Genomic DNA, 22430 nt, shown 5'->3' on the forward strand with positions numbered 1-22430 from the left:
TACTTCCCCCTTGCTCACGTGGTTCAATGAACACACATGCATATTTTCTATACGTGGCATGCACCAGTTTGTAAGAAAGGCCTGATGGGCCTTCACTTTATAAATGAAACTAGGGGCCAGCTGCAGGTGTGTTGGCTGTAACATGAGAATGACTCACTGAATTTACAAAGAACAATCAAATGAACACCGTTCACAGGATGTATGTATACTCAGTGTAGCTTGTGGACCAAGCTTGTGTGTGTGTGTTGTGTGTGTGTTGTGTGTGTGTATGGTACAGAAGTGACCTCATAATTCAGTAATGTCCATCAGAGGAAGGGGCTTTTTCGCATTCTCATTTTCCTTGCTTGTAAATTCCTGTTTTGTCATGGGGGGGGGGGGAGGTTTGTTCTGCACTTGTTTTATTTCTCCAATGGTTGATTCGATATTAGTAATCTACGTCCAGCATAAAACCTGAAGTCTAAAGTCTGCAAGAAGATATGCCAGACATATGCCTGTGTAATATTGAATCAACCACTGACTAGAGGGAGAAAAACATATGTGGAACAGAACCCCCGCAATGATGAAACAGGAGCTTACAAGCGAGAAAAATGAGAATGGAGAGCTGAAATTAAGGATCCAACATAATCAGATCCCTTGTTGACCAATTTAATCTCAAAAGCAGACAGGATGTATGACTTAGATTAACTGATTTGCATATTTATACCCTGCTTTTCCCCTCCATTGGGAACCAAAGCAGCTCACAATAACATGCTGACATTCCCCATTTTATTTTCCAAGCAACAATTTCGTGAGCTAAGTGGGTGTGGGGGAGGTCACCTTGTGCTGATGGGACACCCTCATTATGAACAAGTTTATCACGAACATGAAACATGTAAATAATTAAATGCTGCATAATACTGGATTTTTAAGCAACTTATAATTTGTTTTGTACCTTTTTAACAAATGTATGTATGCAATATTTATAGTCCATATTTTATATATAAGATATAGCTGGCAAGCGTTATATTTATTGTATTAGTTATTGCATTATTTATTCATTTTCAGATTTAAAAGGACGGTGAGCCTATAAGAAGGCAGGCAGGATTTCAAAACTCTTACTGAAGAAGTGGACCTAGTAACTTCACAAACCAAAAAGTCTGGAGGTGCACAGCCAGGAGCAGAGCCACAGTGACAAAGGAAAAGGCTGACACAAAAGTTGTGTGATATGTAACAAGGATCTGAGCCCATGAAGAGAACTGTTTAAACCGAAGAGTTTACTTTGTACGCATTCTCGCACATTCACAGAGAGGGATGCTGAAGGGCAGGTTATTCAAAAGTTTCTAGAATCCATTCTCCTTCTTTGTGAGAATTAGGAAAAGAGCGGTGGAGGGGACCTCTATCCCATTCTCTTCCCCTCAGGAATCCTGGTCCAGACTCAGACCTTCTAGACTAGGTGATGGTCGATACCTGAGCTAGATTTGCTCTTTGTAAAAGGCATGGTGGCCTGAGCCGAGGGCTCGCTGAAGGCACTCTCGAAAGCTGCAAGAACAGACATCCGCAACTTCTCCCTGAAATCCTGCCCCACAAAGACATACAAGAAAGGATTCAGGCAGCTGTTGAGATAGGCTAGGCCTGAAGCCAGAGGTGTTCCCACTACCAGAAGTGTCTGTTGCCAGGGTGTTACCATGGTCAGCGACATCTCCAGGAAGGAGAAGACGTGGTAAGGGAACCAGCAAATGAAGAAGGCCAAGACCACCGCCACCATGATCTTGAAGGGCCTGCCAGACCGAGTAAGCCGGTTTCCCTTAAGTTTGGTCGCAATGATGCCGTAACAGACCAAAATGATGGTGAACGGCACCAAGAAGCCAGCCACAAAACGGGTCAACACCATGGCTCGATGCCGATATTCTTCCAGCTTGACGACTTCCTCTAAAGGAAAATCGACTGACAAGGCAAAATTGTTGTAGCAGTGAGTGACGTTCTCATTGGTGGGTGACCTTCTGGTGTCACGGAACACAAAATGAGGGACGCTGAGCATCAGGGCTGCTACCCAGACGCCCAGGGCTACCAGAGACGCCCGCCGGGGAGTGCGGCAGTTCTGGGCCCAGACTGGGCATGCCACTGAGATACAGCGGTCCATGCTGATGACCGTGAGGAGGAAGACGCTGGCAAACATGTTGAAGAAGGCCAGCGTGCTGTTCAGTTTGCAGAGTACTTTTCCAAAGGGCCAGTGGAAATTCAGGGCCATGTGGGCCACACTCAGAGGCAGAAAGAAAGTAAAGACAAAATCAGCGATGGCCAAGTTAAGGAACCAGATGGTGTTGATAGTTTTGTTCATGCGGAAGCCGGTGACAAAGATCACCAGGCCATTTCCAACCACCCCCAATAGAAAGGCGATGCTGTAGACCACCATGGAGAGAGTGTGCATGGAGCCATGGAGAGGCAGATTGTCTTCAAAATCAGAATAGCCCTCATATTCGCCATAAAAATCTTCTCCTGAAGTGGTGTTGGCAGCCATTTGGATGCAAACCTGCAGACAGACAGATATACAAAGAGGGGAGAGATGAAATATTGCCTGAAAGGGCGCGTGGGCCACAGTGCTTGAGAAGACAGCTGGTGTGGTATAGTGGTTAGATTCTCGCACTAGGATCTGGGGGATGCCAGGGTTGAATCCCCGCTTTGTCATGGGCCAGTCACATACTCTCAGCCTAAGCTACCTTACAGGGTCCTGGTGAGGATAAAATGGAGAACAGAAGAAAAATGTCCCCATTATTGGCTCCCCAATGAAGAGAGAGGCAGGATATAAATTAAGTAATTGGTCTGGGTTAGTAGCTGATTCATATAGGACAGTGGTGGTGAACCTATGGCACGGGTGCCAGAGGTGGCACCCAGAGCCCTCTCTGTGGGCACTTGCAGAGTCCCCCCCATACACACACATCTAGGCTGGCCTGGGCCGCTGGGCTCAATTCTTAGCATTAAACCTAAGACCTAGTTTTGGGGAAGCAGTGTAGGTAACCCTGTTAAGCGCTGTTAAACCCCACTGATTTTCCTGCAAAGAACTAAAGCGCAATCCTTTACCTGGGAGTAAGTTTGATTGCTGGCAATGGGGCTTGCTTCTCAGTAAACCCTCCTAGGGTTGTGATTCACCCATTGGAAGAGTTGCATGGTTGCTTCAAAGCAAAGCCACTGACTACCAACAAGCTTACTCCCGAGTAACACACACCTCGGAGCCAACCGTTTTTTCCAAACTAAAATCTCAGTATTCAGGTTAAATTGCCGTGTTGGCACTGGGCGATAAATAAGTGGATTTTGGGTTGCAATCTGGGCACTCGGTCTCGAAAAGGTTCGCCATCACTGATATAGGACATGATTCCTTTGTATTGTGGTTATTTTCCTACAACTCCTTTTACAGTTGCTAATTATTTGGCTACTATTAAAAAATCCCATTTAATTTTTTTGGCAAGATGAAATTCACTTCCAACAGCTGAATTCACAGGAAGGCTTAAAGGTACTCTCTGAACTGAAAGAGAATGTCCTTGCCCACCTGGAGCTATTGAGACCATCTTATCTGGGTTGTTCCACTGCCCTCTACTTGGATCTATTTGGATCTCTTATTAACTCTGCTATCCTGTGCTCTCACTCCTCGATCGTGATTGGAGCTTGTGTTACCATGGGAAACGGGAGCGTTCTTTTTTTTAAACAGTTTTTACAGTTTATAGTTTACAGTTACATGAGCTTTCTGCCCGCCACGACTCTCCCGTTCTGCGCATGCCACAAAAGCGGCTCCTGATTGGTTGAACGGTTCCTCCAGATTAGATACACGAGCTCTTAACCTCCTTCGCCACTGCTGCTCTGTACTGTACGGACTTAAAAGCACACTTTTTGAAAAATAAAGAAGCTTTCTTGCCTGGGACTATCTCTTCACTGCTGCATTTGCTTATTTAATTAATTTGTGCCCTTCCTTCACAGGTACTCCAGCCAGGAGCATATCTACAGAAAATCACAGCCAGGGCAAGCTCTGAAATTGTACCCACCCACCCCAAAAAAATCCAGTAAATCTTCCCCATCTTGGTAGACCAGCTCCATGGTGGCCAAGTCTACCCACTGGTTTTAACTGCAGATGCACTGGAGGGCTGGTCTACCACAGTTGAACCCAATAGGTAGATCTGGCTGCCAGAAGCTAGTTCTATCAGTTCTTCTTAATAGTGGGTAAACCAGCTCTCTGAGAGGCAATGGGAGGCAAAGGCTGGTGGGATGCAACCTGGAGGTGTAAGCTTAGAAGCTTTCTGCCTTGCAAAGGGGTGCCCCAAACAAGTAGCACCCAGAGTGCCTGCCCTGGCTTGCCCCACTCTAGATACACCAGTGACTCCAGCACTTGCTATGTTTATTGGCAAGCAAATTCTCTGGCCCTTGCAATATCCATTGGGAAGCAAATCCTCTCACTTCTATGGGATCTATTTCCGTATCAATATGCCTTTGACTTTAGCCTGGTCCTAGTATAAGAATACTGCAGGGAAAACTACAGTTCAGAGATCTCCTTCAGCGATGGCCAAGGGGATTCAGCTAGGGCAGGGGTCTGCAACCTGCGGCTCTCCAGATGTTCATGGACTACAAATCCCATCAGCCCCTGCCAGCATGGCCAATTGGCCTTGCTGGTAGGGGCTGATGGGAATTGTAGTCTATGAACATCTGGAGAGCCGCAGGTTGCAGACTCCTGAGCTAGGGTTACCATCTTTTAGATGGGGCCTTGGGGTCTTCCAGAATTAGAACTGATCCCCAATCTATAGCGATCAGTACCCCTAGAGAAAATGGTTGCTTTGCAGGGCATTATACCCCACTGGGATTATACCTCGCTTCAGACCTCACCTTCCCCAGGTTTCACCCCAAAATCTGCAGGAATTTCCCAACCGGGCACTGACAACCGAGATTCAACACACATCCCGGCCAACAGTTGCATTGTTAGAGCACAGACTGAGGGGTTGTTTAAAACTCTTCTTCATTTCCCCAACGCTACTGCCATGTTGTCGAATGTGGTGCTGTTCAAAAGAAGCCATGTTCCAACCCCCTGTGGTTAGGCTAAGATACACCATGGAGTTGTATTGATTGTGATGCAGATCATCCATCATGCCTAGATGCTAACCTGAGTGGAGGGATCTAATGGAGAGGAGAGGCTGGAATCTATGGATCTGCAACCTGCGGCTCGCCAGATGGTCATGGACTACAATTCCCATCAGCCAATTGGCCATTCTGGCAGGAGCTGATGGGAATTGTAGTCCATGAACATCATCATCATCAACCTTTTTATTGGCAAAGTCTAAAATACAACAGGGAGGTTGAGGAGAATCAAGTTAAAATAAGTAGGTTCGAACATTTCCAGCAGTTAAAACAATAAATAAATAAATAAACTAAAATCTGTGGCGAATCTGCTGTGCCAGCGCCAGGAATTTGGCAACGTCTAGGGATCTCTGAGGAGACTGATCACAAAGCAGAAAGAAGGATTTAACCTTGTCTGGTAGGAGCGCTGGCATAGTTCTCAGTGTGTAGCCATGGGTTCTATAGGTCTTCTTAGATGAAGTATATAGTTCGCAATCTAGGGAGGATGTGCTTGATTGTTTCGACATGGCTTTTTGTGAGCAGGGACACGCCTTCTTTTGCTGGGTATGGGATCTGGCAGAAATCTGTCGCCAGGACTGCTGAAGGCTGGTAGGATGTTCAGTCGGGCTAGCATTAGGGTACGTCAGAGATATGGTGAAGATATATTGTAAAAGTACCCTGGTAGCCCTTTACTGAAGGGAAGAGGGTGGGAGCCCTCTGGTAAAATGCCCTTCATGTATTGAGTAGAAAGCAATTGATAGTCCATGAACATCTGGAGAGCCGCAAGTTGCAGACCCCTGATCTAGACCCTAGCACCGTGGTGGCGAACCTTTGGCACTCCAGATGTTATGGACTACAATTCCCATCAGCCCCTGCCAGCATCACCAATTGCCCATGCTGGCAGGGGCTGATGGGAATTGTAGTCCATAACATCTAGAGTGCCAAAGGTTCGCCACCACTCCCCTAGCAGATCCCTCTGAAGAAGAAAGGAAGCAGGCACAATATTATGGATAAAAGGCAGACATTCAGGGCAGTGGTGGGCCTTCCTAATAATTTAAATTAACCTGCTCAGCCCTCCCAGCCCACCCATTCTGCCACTGCTCCCTCTCTACAAATTTCCACGCTTCAATCTCCCACTCTGCACAAGTGAGGAACTTTGTGTGGAGGGGGGCAATGGAGTCTTACTGCCGCTGCTCTGAAAGCCCCCTTGCTCCCCTAGGGGAGGGTGCTTCAGGGCTTTTAGCACCTCAAAGCAGCCAGTCAACAAGGTGTCCAGCTGCTCAGGGGCTCTGACAACCGCTTTTAACAACAGGTTCTCCGAACTCAACAAAAAAATAGCGACCGGTTCTACCGAACCCGTGCGAACTGGCTGAATCCCACCACTGCATCTAGGTCATGGGAAGAGAGGTAGAATTACACTATGTGGAGAAAACGACCCAGCAAGCCCAGGCTAGCCAGTCAGATCTTGGAAGCTAAGCAGGGTTAGCCCTGGTTAGTACTTGGATGGGTGACCCCCAGGTAATCCATCCATGCAGAGGCCGACAACGGCAAACTACCTCTGTTGGTCTCTTCCCTTGGAAACCCTTCCTAGAAACTAGGGCATGGGCTGTAACGTTTAAGTTTTGGCTGCGTCTCTGCTTCTGCACATGATCCAAAAAAGCTTTCTATTCTTTGCTAGAAAATGAGGGAGAGCTTCAGCTTCAACGCGGTGGCTCCACCTATATATTGAAAAAAAAAATCTTCTCCTTTGGCTCTCTATGGGAGTCTCTTTCCATATATGCCATCACCACAGAAATTCTACCACCATCTAAAGATCAGACAGTACGACCAGAAATACTACAATCTCTCCTGAGTGCTGCACAAAGCTCCTGTTCCCTATACTTTGGGATCACACCCTCGGAAATCTAGAAGGCCGCTCTGCTGTATATTTAGAACAGCTTGTTACTTATAAGTGCAGATGCAATGACAAGAGCAAGGTGCAACTCCATTCCCCTGTCTATCTTCAAGGTCATTTCCTCTTAGCATCCCATTAAGGTGAGCTGCTAAGCGTCGGGTCACTGTCCCAAATGATATAGACCAGTGATGTATTAACCTTTTGAGACCGATTATGCCGTAAACTGCAACCTTACAAACCCATTTATGTATCGCAAGCGCCAATACGCTACTTAACTGGAATACTGAGGTTTTAGTTTTCTGCCAAAACACACTCATACATCACCATATTTCTATTCTGAAAAAGAAAACACAATGACAGAGCTTTCTCAATGATATGTAAACAACTTTTTTATTTTATATGTATAATAAACTTTATATAAACAACTTCTTATTTTGGCATAAACAACTTTTTCTTTGAAAGTGCGAACGTGTTTGCATTTGGCATGCTTTTTGGACCACAATTAATGTGATTTTTGCTGTTGCATTTACGCCGATAATTTGTCTATGTTTACCTGTTCTTTAGTAAGTTGGTGAGACAAACACACAGCACTCAGCTCATCTTTGTAAAGTCTGTTTCTTGCAGGGTCAGATTTTTTGGAAAACAGCTGCTCACAAGCACAAGACGATCCAAACAACAAAGAAAGGAAAGCAACTCCCAAGCTCCTTAATTGATTTAAAAATTATTTGTGGCAGAGAATTCCAATACACTTTGGAGGATTTCATTTTTTCAGAACTAGCTGTGTTCTCCTCTGTCTATCCCTTTCTATCTTCTCCAGTGTTTCACGCTAGTCATAGAATTTATTTTTTCCAGAGAGTGCTTCTTCGAAATTCCAGCAGCTCCATTTCCAGATTTTCTTTCTAAATTTAACCAATTCTACGCAGAGAAAGATCAAGTTCTTCAAATTTGCCTTTATCTGGATAAGTAAGAAAAGACAGTGTTGCCTCCATTCATGGAACTGTAAAAAATCTTTATCAAAATCTCACCTTGGTGGCATGCTACAATGCTAGAAAATTCCTTTGTAGGATTTCCTGATGGCTTGTGGTGGATAGCCCGCAAAAGTTGTAGAATTTTCCAAATGCATTTTAGTTTTGGGAAATACTTCAGCCGCCCACTTTTCAAGATCTCTCTAAAACCTGAAGTTTTCTCTCAAATAAGTTTTGATATCACAAAAACATCCTTTCTGCTGTTTTCCCAAATTCACCTTGTGAAGCTGCTTGTTCAGCACGCTGAAGTGCTAAGCAAAAAATCTGTGAAAACATTAGGTTGGTAAGCCAGGCTCATATCAGTGAGTTGTGGAAATTCCTGCCCCTTTTCGTATCCAAACAGCCCACTTCATCCAAGCAGGCTAAGCAAATCTCTCCAGGACTCCGTCCTCTGCTCAGAAGCTAACCGGACATTGTTGTACATAAGTAAACAATTATACCTGTGCCTGAACCTCCTCAAGAAGTGCGCGTCTGAAACTGTCGAGAATTCAGAGCACGCAGCCATGATAATTCGCTGACCATTTGTAGACATCTTTGGAGGACATCGGCCAAACGTTTCCTTTGCTGCTGTCCCCGGCAGTACAAAGAGCTCTTCCAGCGCATAAATGCAATGGAACTGGATAGACTGGATGTTTTACTTTTAACAAAGAACTGTATGACAGATGCTGCCCCACCATGGAAGGCAAGTCTTCCCATCACCATAAAGTGATTGAAACCACTTTCTCTGGTCTGATAAGTTTGTGTGACACCAAAAGCCTCCAAATCACACAGCACTGTGGATATCTATCCCTTTGTGTTCTTCTTTGGGCAAAGACACCAGTTTCACCCAGCTCTTCTCTCTCATGATGTCAACACCAGCAGACATAACGAGAATTACTGCTAGCCTGGTATGACATCAGTCACATCTCGTACTTTCATCCACTAGAAATGGAGTAAATTAGGCTGCCTTTGTAAGTCAGTGGTGAGCTGCTTGACTAACATCAGTTGCCATGCGCTGGACCCGGGACCTTTCACAGTATTTCTGCTAATTGCCATCTCAGAAAAGCTGCTTCTTCAGAATCTTGTCCTTGTCCCTTGCAGAAAATCATGAAAAAGAGAATTACCCCAGACAACATGGCTGTTTCGTGATAATCTCCCCATCAGAGAGGGCTTCGGCCGGTTTTGCATAGGGCAACAGTGAAATTTGAAAGCTATGTTACAGCTGTCAGATTAGATTTGTTCTGGAAAGATATTGGAAAAAACTAAGATGCTGGGAATGATAGCTCTCACCTTCCTTCAAGAAACCTTCTTTCTTTCAAAGCTTCACTGCAAGTTTTGGCAACATTGCGGTTGGTGTCAAAGTGCCGCTTGGACACTTGATGATGTGCAACAGACAACACCTTCAAGTTACACAGGACACAGAACGCTTTCCCAATCGCTGCCTTCAACCTACTCCAAATAACTTCCTGTCCAGGTCTCCTTCGGAAATGATCTTCCACCTCGTCTATTTTAGCTTTTGGCTGTTGCCATTTCTGCGTCACTGTCAAGTACATTTTCAAGCCGGCACAAAAATTACAAGCACAAATCGATCCCACCACAACATACTCTCCAACACTAAAGAAAAAATGGATATTCCTCTGAATAGACCAGTGTTAGACTTTCAACTGGGGTTCCTTTTTGAATTTGCTTTACCACCAGGAACGGCAACACACATGGGCTCCAGCAACTTCAGCCTTACCTACCCCGCTGAGATGACTGCTGTGGGGAGGATTAAAGTGAAGGTGCAGAATTAGGCAGGTGTTAAGAAAGCCTGTCAATGGTTGTGGCTCCTTAAGTGATAGCAAAGCGTTAATCATATTTAAGGAAGTAGATAGAGAGGCATATAAATATAAAGGTTTTCAGCTCCAGTCTGCGTGGAATAAAAAGCTCATATGTGAGCAAACCAAGCCCTGTAATAATGGCAGATTTCTCTGCAAAAAAGACCGAAGCTGCCAGTGGCCACCTTTGGGTGCCAAGACATTCTTGACAAAAAATACTCCCAATAACTGTTTCTTTGAAAGAGAAGGAATCATTCACAACTTCATTTTGTGTTGTACAGAAACACAATCAATTCTCTTTTTCCTTCCTCACAGCTTTATAGCTTTTAGCATTCTTTACTTTGAGAATTTCATTATTAATCTGTCCCTCCATGTAACTATTTGGGCAATCCACTGCTGTTGCTTGCTCATTCATCCCACACTTTAAAAAAACATCAATTTATTTCCAAATATCAACAAGCTCCCAGCAATGTGATTTTTTCTCAAATCCAGAAGTGTCAACAACAAAACAATTTAAAAGAACCACCTCTTTGTTGTTGTTAATTTAGCACTTAAAGCAAATGTTGAAAAGCAGACCTATTTTATGCCTTATTTCTAATCTTCTCCCTTCACTCTTTTGCTCTTTTATTTATGTGGGCATTTGGCTGCCAACATGGTTTCATATTAAAGCAGCAGTTTTTTTTAAAGCTGGAGAAAGTGAGTTGAGAGGGGAATAAAATGATTATAAAATCACCAAGCAGGAATTCAAAGGTATGAAAATACTCTGCTTTAAATTTTTTAAAAGACCCTTAGTTTGACCCATACATATTTAATAAAGAATTCTTATTTAGGATTAACCCTGTGTAATTTCAGGGAATTTCATTTGCACTTCCTAGGCATGCCTCCCATGAAAACCAACTTTTCAATTTCCAATTCTAAGTTCAGGGTGGTGGAAGAGAAGTTATTGATTTTATTATTCAGACATCTCAGGAAGCATGTAGAGAGAGCTAGCTGGGGTGGTAGGATTTTTTGCCAGGGATCTTTTGATCCTGAAATTTTATTTAATGAGATCTGGCTGCTCTAGCCTCCAAATCAATATCATTCTCTCCCAAGAAATATGTAGAAAAAGGAAGTTAACATGCTAGATCTTTAAATTCATTCCCCCCCTCCCTCCAATCTCTTTCACCTCCTCCTCCTACATAAATGGGCAAGAGGGAGACTCTCATTTGGGAAAAGATGCCCACCACCCACCTTCTCTCTCTGGTCCATTGAAATTTTACTTTGAAGCTACGAAATGCCCTTGCTCTCCATAAACACACACATACATGTTACACAGCTTCTGAAGTGGGGCATGTGGGGTCCACATGAGAGCCAAAGCCATTTCTTGCCGACGCAAGTATCTGTATGTATGTAAATCTGCCCCACGCTCTTTCTGCTACAGAATCCACCCCCCACTCCATTTTGGCAGAATAGTAAACAGCCACAAATTTTGAGATAATCCCCTGCTTCCCCAACTGACTGTGGAAAATATGTCTTTGTGGGAGAGAGAAATCTCTTTTCCTAAGAGCACATCTGAAGAAGGCTACACGCCACGGTGCCTCAGCTGCCCAAACTTCCGTGTTCACTGCAAATCTGGCACTGGCTGGAAACGTGGAGCAGAGGCTGTTCTCAGAGGCAAAGCTAGAGGGAGTCCTTCCAAGTTGACAGGTACATGGCGGGTGGGCTGGACTGCCCAGAAGACTCCCTCAAAAGGGTCTCCTCTGAGGAGCTAACGGGTTGCTGGCAGAGGAAATGTAAGGGCCAGGAGGGGAGTCAAGGCGCTTGCTGTAAGCATCAGGGCAGGGAATGTCCCTTCGCAAAAAAAACGCTCTTCCTCCCGCCCATGCTACGAAAGCTGCCTTCTCCATGAAGCTATGTGCTCTCCTCCGTGGGAGCTGTGTTCCTCCTGCCACCTTCCCAACACACAGGGCTCCTAAGAAGCTTGCTAAGAGCATCACTTCAGCCAAGCCCACCCGGAGTTTTTCCAAACTCACCAGCTTCCATCCACCTCCATATAGTGATCGGGTCTCCAAGTTCAAGTGTGCAGAGGCATGCTACACGGCATGGGTCTGCCCAGAAAAGGGGAAGGTCTCCTCTGAGGAGCCTCCCCTGGAGCTTTCTCCAGTCTCCACGGCCATGTGTCCCTCCTCAGCTGGGAGCATCGTCTCTCTATGGCCCCTCCCAACAGGCTCCTCCATGGTTCTCCCCGCTTTTAATGCTTGACCCTGTCAGCTACTTTCAAATCCTACCACCTCCAAGTTTAGGACTGGCCGCCACTGGACTCCACTGAGGCTTGCAGAATGGGCTCCAGGAGGCACAGCAGTGGCCTGGCAGCAGCAGAGACAACCCGGCAGATGCTGACCAGTCAACAGCAGACCAGAAAACAGCTGCTGAGCACTCCTAGGGAGTTCCAGAGAGCACAGGGGCTGGACAATGAGGGAAACGCCTAGAAGGCAGTGCGGGAGGGAGAGACCGGCCCAGAAGGCAGGTGGGGTTTTGCCTCTGCCTGGAGGCCCTTTCTGGCTTCTCGGAATTAACCGGAGCCAAAGCATGGGAGGAGAGGGGAGGCTGCCTCGGCCCAGCAAGAGGCTGCCACAGGCCACCGGGCACGCTGTACCAAGGCCAAAGGTTCATCAATGGGATATAGACTCAATCCCTCATATCCCGTTTCTCACCTCGAGGTATCATGATATATGGAAGTCCCCGATCTGGGAGCTTTACTTTCACTCTCTGAAATTATAGGCCTGCATAAAACAAACAAAACGCTGCCTTCAAGCATATTGAAATAGACCTGAATGTAGAACTTTTCTGAAGCTGCTGCTAATACTTTTAATCCATGGTTCTAAGCAAGCATGATATGTAACAATGATCCTGTTTTTGTATTTGAAATGTATGGTAAAATTCTGGTTTATGCTCAATGTTAGTTTTGGATTGGATTGGATTGGATTGGATTGGATTGGATTGGATTGGATTGGATTGGATTGGATTGGATGGGATGGGATTGGATTGGATTGGATTGGATTGGATTGGATTGGATTGGATTGGATTGGATTGGATTGGAAACCCTTCCAGGCTGCTATAAGTCAGCTGTGACTTGTCGGCAAAGAGAGAGAGAGAGAGAAAATCACCTTTTTACCTGTCACAGAATGAACAGTCTGGAAAGGACTGTTTACCTTTTCAGAGTGGGTTTCATTTTGATTCTTTAAAGCTATTTTAAATGTGCGCATATATACTTCTTCCACACTTTTGTCTTTCTCGTCACAGCCTGCTGGCAGTCAAACCAGCTTACATCATTCTTCTCTCCTCCATTCTATTCTCACAACAACCCTGTGAGGTAGATCAGACTGTGTGTGAATGGCCCCAGGTCACCCAGCGGGCTCCCGTGGCAGAGTGGGAATTCGAACGTGGGGCCTCCCAGACTCTACTCCAGCACTCTAACCACTGTGGCATATTGCCTACATTTTATATCCCTGCTGCTCCACAGTTATTCTGTCTCCCCAATAATACCAACCCAGCATCCAAACAGTATAGCGACCCTATATTGGACTTATACTTGCATGTCATTTACATATTTTGTGCTTTGAGTTCCTGCTATTTGCATAATTTCTGCATTTAATCAATTTAATCAATCAATTTTCAAAGAATTAAAGTTAAAAAATTTTTTAAAAAGAATTATCTCTAATAAAGACCATGAAATATCAACCAAGCGTCACGAGTTCCACTGACCTTGTTAGCAGAGTGCTCGATGAACAGAGACGAAAAGCCGCAGACCAACTGATTAAAAAGTAAAGAAGAAGAAGAAGAAGAAGAAGAAGAAGAAGAAGAAGAAGAAGAAGAAGAAGAAGAAGAAGAAGAAGAAGAAGAAGAAGAAGAAGAAGAAGAGGAGGAGGAGGAGGAGGAGGAGTTTCTGATTTAGTATCCCTTTCTCTCCTGTAGAAGACTCAAAGGCTTACAATCTCTGCCCCTCCCTCGCTGCAACAAACACCCCTGTGAGGTAGGTGAGGCTGAGAGGAGTCTGAAAAGCTGTGACTAGCTCCAAGGTATCACCCAGCTGGATGCGTGTGGGTACAGTGGCTAATCTGAATTCCCCAGATAAGCCTCCACAGCTCAGGGCGCAGCAGAGCCGGAGAATCAAAACCCGGGTTCCTCCAGAGATTAGATACACATACACGAGCTCTCTACGCCACAATTGCTGCTCCTACTTACTGCTGCTCCTACTACTGCTGCTAAAGACAAATGTTTACTAAGGAACTAAATTTCGGATAGGAAAGCCGACAGACAGGGAAAGCATGCAGCTGCCTTGCTAGCCAGGGAAGGAAGGAGAGCAAAACTTCCGAGGAGAAGGAGGAAATCAGACCTGAAAGCATCACCTTAACGCATAGACCTAGAGGCAGGACATACAAAAGGGCCCCTCCAACCTTGCATCCTTATTTATTGACCGCCCTTTACCGGGCCTTCTTCTCAGTTCCTTCGCACCCAAGACATGGCTACTTCCGACAGACCTCCCCACCCAAAGATGCTGTCCTTCAAACTTACCTTTCGCTACCTTTCTCTCTGCCACTTTCCAGCTCCTCTTGGGCCTCAGAATCACTGACTTGTCTCGCACAGGTCGGGTGTGTCTATTTTTGGGAAGACGGGAAGTTTGGATGGATATGCGGCCAGCAGGAGCAGTTTATGCCACAGCCTGTTATGCAATGTTTTCTATTTTTTGGGCTGCCCAAGGAAAGCTGACACCGAGGCTGTGTTTGGGGTAGAATTAACTCTTCAAACCCTGCCTCCTAGCACGCACACACACACACACACACACCCCAGCAGACCACTGTACAGCTGTTTTCCTTCATCCATCTCTTATGGTTCAGGGGAGGTGGAAACCACAGAGTATATCTTATTGTGCTGCTCCTTACATCGAGAGGCCCGCTCTAAAATTATTTCTCCCTTTGCTTAGTAGGTACCCTGCCATTTAGGCTTGGCGTATGTTAAAAAACGTTACAGCAGAGGTGTCCATTGGTCATGCCAGCAGGGGCTGATGAGAATTATAGTCCATGAACATCTGAAGCACCAGAGTTGGACACCCGTGTGTTACAGAAAGGTGCAAACGCTCAGATTATGGCAGGATTAGCAAAGTTTTGCACGGCGGCTTGCAGAGTTCTTCAGTTTCTGCTGTGAAGCTTGTACGCCAACAATGTATAATGTTAATGCTTTGAGCATGATTTATTTTAAAAGCATTTGATGTACATTTTTTTTCTGTTTGGTTGTTAAATAGTAAAGGTGTCACTGGCAGGAACTTGTGAAGCGCTGGTCTGGTCTGTGACTATCATTACTAAAGAATGGGATCTTAGATTCACCCCTCTCCAAGCTGTTTGTAGATCTCACACTCCAAAAGAACAGCTTCCACAATATCGGTCTTCCGACGCACAGAATTGACTCCAGAGGAAGCGGTGAGTTGGAGGTCATGGATGGTGCTTTCCTGGCCTAGATACAAGTTGCATCTCTAGCCAAATAACCTCAAAGATAAGGCCTGGGTTCGCTATAATGCTGAAAACAATTTTTGTCTCCTTACTTCAAGTGCTTGTGAGAGAGCAGCTTGGCATGCAGGAAATGGTCTCCCATTAACTTTGGGGAAAGAGTTGGTGGAGTCATGCTGGGCAGGGGCATGTGGACAGAGACGTGTTGTGGAAAATATACCAGAGGTCGATATCAGTTCTGCCAGCATGGCCAATTGGGCCATGCTGATGGGAATTGTAGTCCATAACATCTGGAGTGCCAAAGGTTCGCCACCACTGTCCTAGGGTGTCACACCGTCCCCGCTGTGCCCTCTCCTCCCATACAACTGATCTCTGGAGATGAGGTGTACTTCTGGGAGACCTCCAGTCCCTATCAAGATTGGTAACCTTACACAAACCTTCCGAAAAGGTGATGTCAGCATCTTGGATTTTTTCTTTTTTTAAAAAAATGTTTTACTTATACTTTGCCTTTCTCCCCATTGGGACCCAAACCAGCTGACGCAGCTCCCCTATCCTCCATCTTATCATCACAACAACCGAATGAGTTAGGCAGTGGCGTAGCGCCAAAGGGACAGGGGGTGCGCAATACGCCGGTGCGGGGGCGTTCTGGAGCGTGGTGTGGTGGGGGCATTCAGAGGTATGGTGGGGTTGGGTGGGGGAATGGCAGGGTCACAGGGTGCATGCGTGCCCCGAGCGCAGTTTCCCCTCACTTTAGCCCTGAGGGTAGGTTAGGCTGAGAATATGTGCCTGGCCCAAGGTCACCTACTAAGCCTCTAATGACAGAGCAAGGATACAAAAAAACCTGGTTTCTTCCTGATCCTAGCCTGATACTTTAACCAGTGTGCCACAATATGCAAATGTGATTTATGATCCCAAAGCTCAGTGGTGGGATCCAAAAATTTTAGTAACAGGTTCCCATGGTGGTGGGATTCAAACTGTGGTGTAGCGCCAATGGGGCTGGGAGGCACGACGGGGGTGGGGCTGTGGCAAGGATGCAGCCGCTGCACTGATCCTTGGGTGGGAAACGAATGCACGCAGGTGCAGGCTGCCACGCACGCCGGTGCACCTCCTGCTAGACTGCTTCAAGTTCTGCGCGCTACTGCTGAGGAGCGGAGGAGGGGCGTAACTAAGGCAAAAATCACGTGTCAAAATCACCAATTCGTAACCCCCTCTGGGCACACACAAATAATTAGTAACCTACTCTCGGGAACCTGTGAGAACCTGCTGGATCCCACCACTGCCAAAGCTCCATTTCCAGTCTCAAAGGAAGAATGATATCTAGTGGTCAGGCCCGGCATTAGGGGATTGGCACTGCTGGGCACTTACTTGCCCTCCAGAAGGGTGCCCGCTACCAGCCCCTGGAGCCCACTGTTTCATAGTCACTGCCTGCATCTCTGCCCTGTTTTAACTAGGAGCAGGTTTAAGGAGAAAGAAGCGTCCTTGTGGTCTTGGCATCTCTTCTATGCCAGTGTAAATGGGATCCACAGGGACAGACCAAATGAGTAGGTATAGAAGCAGACATTGGGCACACCCAGGGCACATTTCTCCCCACCCCCCTCCAAATCCTGGAGTCAGCACAAGTAGTGGTTAGAGCAGCGGCTGGTTGCCAAGGCGTTCGGGTTGTCTGCCCGGCCTCAAATCACAAACAAAGCCATCTGCAAGACCACAAACTTGGCGTATGGGTGAACTCGAGTCACAGTTAGTCACCAAGCCTGATTTGCTTAGTAATGATCGAGCAGGAAGGTGCCCAACAAGGGTTCATTACTGGGACAGCGGCAACATTTTTTAAAAAAAATGGATTCAAATGAGGAAAAATAAATCATTAAAACAATAAACCCAGATAAACCAAAACCTCCGACGACTGGCTCAACTCTTGGGAAGTTCCCGGATGTGCAGAAGCAACCCTGGACCGGAGAATAAACACTCAAACCGCTAGCTGCTGAGCTAACATTCTTAGAGCTAGGCCCAGGGAATCTTCACTAGGGAATCCAGGAGCCACAGACAGGTCATAGAGATCCATCACAGACCGATATTGTTTTAACGCAGCAGCACACCAAGGAGGTTACAGGGTGGAAGCAGAAATGTATAATGAAGGTTCAAGCAAAGCGTAGCAGTTGGAGCGTTCTGTTCTTTTGTCAGAGGGGTGATTTACGGCCTCTTTACACAAGTTTGCTGTTCCAGGATGAAAACTACCTGAAGATTTGTGGGTAAAGTCTGAGATGAGAGGAAGCTCAGCAGAACATGATACCATAGATCGGAGGTGTCCAACTCTGGGGCTACAGATGTTCATGGACTACAATTCCCATCAGCCCCTGCCAATGCCAGCAGGGGCTGATGGGAACTGTAGTCCACAAACATCTGAAGCGCCAGAGTTGGACACCTCTGCCATAGATTCTACCCTCTGAAACTGCCCTTTTCTCTAGGGGAACTGATCTCTGTAGGGTGGAGGACTGTTGAGATTCTGGGAGAGCCCACCCAACCTCCCCCCCACCCCCAAGACTGGCAACCCTATCTCTGAGCCACTTTGCAGTACTGTGAGCTGCCAAGACACAGGCTCTTTCCGCACAACACAAATGTGTGCAGCTCAGGATAAGTTTTATTTCTCCCCAATTAGGTCTCCCTTTCATTTCTCTTGTTCCCGCCATTTTCCACCGCTTCAGGGATTTGCCGTGCTGTCAGCCAATTGCCGAAGCTTCCTAAGACGTATTATCTCTTCTGGCATCATGGCTGCCCACCGTTTCCGTCACCATTACTCTGTACGAATGCATTGAGTTCTGCCTGCCAATTACGCGAAAGTGCCATTTTTCCCATTTTTGCTCTGTTTTGTGTGAGCTGTCTTCGAAGCTATGTGGACCCAAAATAAGAATCGGTAATAAGCGCACATTTCGAGTCTTCATACCTTCATAGATACGTCAACTTTTTTAAAAAAAAATTGTTTTTCTGTAGTACACGGACAAAAACCAAGAAAATGATTCTTTTTAAAACGTTTCCCAAATGTTTTATTTGTGTTGTGTGAGGAAAAAAAAGCCACACATTGGGTTGACCAGCTGTGGCTTTTCATCTAAAGGATGCAGGAGGGATTGGGGGAAGGAAATGTCATCAAGTCACAGTCAACGTGTGGTGACCCTTTGAGGCCAGGGGTTCCTAACCTTTCTGAGCCAGCAAGCATGTCTAAAATTCTGACGCAGCATGGTGGCAGTAGCAACAAAATGGCCGCTGAAGGAGGCGGAGCCAGCCACAAAATAACAGCCACGGCTTAACTTCAGTAACACAGCACACATCCTTGTTGCATGGTGGCAGCTGCTGAAAAAGCAACTTTTAATAAAAATCTGCCCAGTCAAAGAAGAAGAAAATGAAGAGTTTGGATTTATATCCCCCCTTTCTCTCCTGTAGGAGACTCAAAGGGGCTTACAATATCCTTGCCCTTCCCCCCTCACAACAAACACCCTGTGAGGTAGGTGGGGCTGAGAGAGCTCCGAGAAGCTGTGACTAGCCCAAGATCACCCAGCTGGCGTGTGTGGGAGTGCACAGGCTAATCTGAATTCCCCAGATAAGCCTCCACAGCTCAGGCAGCAGATTTGGGATTCAAACCCGGTTCCTCCAGATTAGATACATGAGCTCTTAACCTCCTACGCCACTGCTGCTCCAATAGTCTCCAATAGTCTGTCAAAAGCCTTGCTGGGCAAAAGCCCTTCCTGGTCCTGCCAACTTCCTAAAATCACTTGGGCAGGCACCAGAAATGTGTTGACAGGTGCCATGGTGCCCGTGGGCACCTCGTTGTGGAAGCTTAAGTGATTATCATTCAACAAATCTGAATGACCCCCCGCCGCCATTTCTTTGGGGGGAAGAATTTCCCTGGGGAAAAAAAGGTTATTTGGCAGAGCTGAATTGTCTGGCTCCAACAAGCCAAATTAATATTGGCTTTTTCAGCTTTCCTAGCTGTCTGTGGGGTCAGGGGATTCCCAATCCTGCAGGTAGCTCTGCTTCCAGTGTGATGTAGTGGTTAAGAGCTGGTGGATTCTTTTTAATAATAAGCCTTTATTTGGCATAACAATAATCATAACACAATAAAAACCTGAGATAAAAGGTATACAAATACAAAGGTTTAGGATAAAATATAAATTATTGATTGTGCATCACCTCCAGTAAAAATTGTGCAACCAATTCACAAGTTTCATTGTCAGAATTGTCCAGAAGGAAAGGAAGTCTACCTGATTCTCCCATTTCACTAGGTATCCTAGAAAGAATATTGGAATATTTTGATCTGATATTAGCAGGATTTTAGGGCAGCAAAGCAGTTGTTGATGTGCCAATGTGTTTCAATTTGTTGTTCACCACAAGAGACATACCCTTTCGCTTCATTTCCAAGTTGTTAAATCTACCACGCTAATTAAAGCGTAGAGGGGAAAACATTGAAGCGAAAGCAAGTGTGATGAGGGCTCTTTCTCTGCATACTGGATTAGTCATAAAAATACAAATAGGGAGCCATCCTGTTTTTTTGATATAGGGTATTGGAAAGATGTAAGGGTGAACAAGTTTTCATATAGCAGCCCTAAATAAATTATTATTCCACTTCGCTTTCCAACAATTTTTGTTTTAACAATAAGTTGTAGTGTGGATTCTGAACTAGATAGCAGGAAAAGCGAGGTTCGAGATATACCAAGTGATTCAATCTTTCTTTCGATCAGAGAGAACCATGGATTAGCCTGAGTATCAGACAAAGGTAGGTGAATCAGCGAGTGCTCATCATGCGAGAAATGCAGGCGTACAGCCAAAATTTAAAAGCTCTCAACCAAGCCCTCTATAAACTCCAATGGTAGAATTTTGGCCCAGTTCTAAACAGAGGGCCGCGATACGGTACACAATAATTTGGCAGGCCCATAATTTTACGGAAAAATTTGGATTGGAGCAGTATTCAAGGAAGTCACCAACTGCTTGGAGCCATGATAGGTACTCCATAAAGTAACTGGCTATGCTCTATCTTAGGAGTTAAAGATTTTAGTGCTGCTGGGACAAGGGAGGGCCCTTTCCATAAAAAAGAAGCTGCAATGGCAGAATAACTGATGGGTAGCACCTGCAATAGCAGCTTTTTGTGGGGTAACCAGGAGAGGTTATAAGAAAATGTAATTCCAAGATATTTGTATTGGTTAACCTGCTCCACTGGCACTTTATTAATCGCCCAGTTATGTTTTTTGTATTGTTTGGCAAAGATCAAAATCTTGGTCTTTGATAATTGATGACTAGTCCGTTATCTGTACAGTACTGCCCACATCTATTCAGCAGTCGACTAAGTCCAACTTTTGAGCGAGATAGAAGGATGGTATCATCAGCATATAGAAGTATTGGAATATGCCTGGAGCCTAATTTAGGGGCATGGTTATTAATTTCCAATAAGGCTGATGGAAGGTCACTCAAAAATAAATTGAAAAGGGTTGGTGCTAACACACCGCGTTGCCTCACAGCTTGAAGGGTAGAAATAGAGTGGGTCAGGAGACCTTCAGGGGGGCACTTAACGTTGCCGTTTGGGTTGGTATAAAGTGTCCTGATTAGAAAAGGAATTTTGTTGTCTATTCCTTGTATAGCCAATTTATTCCAAAGACGCTCTTCTAGAGATCAACCAAAAGCTGCCTTCAAATCAATGAAGGCAGCATAAAGTTTGCTTCTTGGACTTTTGGAGTATTTATTAACCAAATGCATAAGAAGCATAGCATGGTCTAACGTGGATTTCCCCCTCGTGAAGCCTATTTGCTCTGGGCCAATGATGTTCTGATGAATCGTCCAGGCCTGTAGTTTGGGTAGAAGTGTCTTAGCATATATTTTCCCAATGACTGATGTCAAACTAATTGGGCGGAAGTTGGCAGGATCCGATGGGTCACCTTTTTTATAAATAGGTACAATGACTGCAGATAGCCAAGGCTTAGGAATGAGGCCTGAGTCATTGATTTGGGTGAATAGATTGGCCAAAAGGGGTGCCCAGCTGGTGGATTCTAATCTGGAGAACAGGGTTTGATTCCCCACTCCTCCAACTGAGTGGTGGAGGATTATCTGGTGAACTAGATGTGTTTCTGCTCTCCTATATTCCTGCTGGGTGACCTTGGGCTAGTCACAGTTCTCTCAGAACTCACAGCCCCACCTACCTCACAAGGTGTCTGTTGTGGGGAGAGGAAGGGAAAGGAGTTTGTAAGCCACCTTGAGTCTCCTTACAGGAGAGAAAGGTAGGGTATAAATCCAAACTCTTCTTCCCCGCTTGTGAAGACACAGAGAGTCCCACACATGCAGACACAGAGAGTCCCACACAGATGCAGGCAGATGTCAGCTCAGTCAATCCCTGCATTCAACTGCGCAAGGCCTGCATTTTTTGAGTTCAGCTTTAAAAAGCCCCCAAATTTTCAGATCTTTTAAAGCCAAACCCGAAAACTACTCAAAAAGTTGCCCATGCCTAGAAACATTGCCACAGGACACTCAAGACAAGAGACAAACAGAGGTGGCTTTCACAAATGCCCTTTGCGTAGTGACCCTGGACTTCTGTGGAGGTCTCCTAACCAAACATTCACCAGGGACCATCCTGCTGAATTTCTGAAATCTGACAAGATTAGCCCAGCATTTATTACCAGCCTTTCCCCTTTGAGGAACTCGAGGCAATTTACAATGTAAACAAAAGGATTATTAAAAACACAATAAAAACAACATGAATGAAACAATTGTACAAACAGACAAAAGGTTGCAATTTAAAAACTCCAAATAAAACTGCCAATCAATAACTAACTAAAACAGTCCAATGCAGTCCTAAATAAAACTGTCTTCAATTGCCTCCTGAAACCTGACAGTCCTCCTGTAAACATAGTACCAATCGGCCGCCCTCCTCCCGAGTCCTCGTTCTGGGTCCCTGGCTCCACAGAGTTGTTTTTTCAATGTGGTCAGAGCCATACCTCCATACCCAGTATTATTGGCATAGACCATAATTACAGTCTAGTGCTGAGACAGCAGAAGGCAGGGGAGGAAGCCGAATCTTCCCCCTGGGTTGGTGACACAGCCCTGAATTCAAACTTCTGTCATCCACCACATCCTTTCCCACTCTGATTCTGTTGCTGGCCACAAACCAGAGTGCATTTGCACCCTG

General features: G+C 45.6%; 1 protein-coding gene across 1 annotated transcript; it reads right to left on the reverse strand.

Annotated features, from left to right (window-relative positions):
• Nucleotides 1-720: 720 nt before the first annotated feature.
• Nucleotides 721-14420, reverse strand: LOC125435219 (chemerin-like receptor 1). Its single transcript, XM_048501372.1, has 2 exons — nt 14343-14420; nt 721-2509 (listed from the first exon to the last, which is right to left on the reverse strand). The coding sequence occupies exon 2, from the start codon at nt 2495-2497 to the stop codon at nt 1424-1426; it is 1074 nt and encodes a 357-aa protein (XP_048357329.1). The 5' UTR covers nt 2498-2509; nt 14343-14420; the 3' UTR covers nt 721-1423.
• Between the last annotated feature and the right edge of the window lie 8010 nt (nt 14421-22430).

The sequence above is a fragment of the Sphaerodactylus townsendi genome, linkage group LG06, assembly GCF_021028975.2.
Source record: "Sphaerodactylus townsendi isolate TG3544 linkage group LG06, MPM_Stown_v2.3, whole genome shotgun sequence".
NCBI lineage: Eukaryota > Metazoa > Chordata > Lepidosauria > Squamata > Sphaerodactylidae > Sphaerodactylus > Sphaerodactylus townsendi.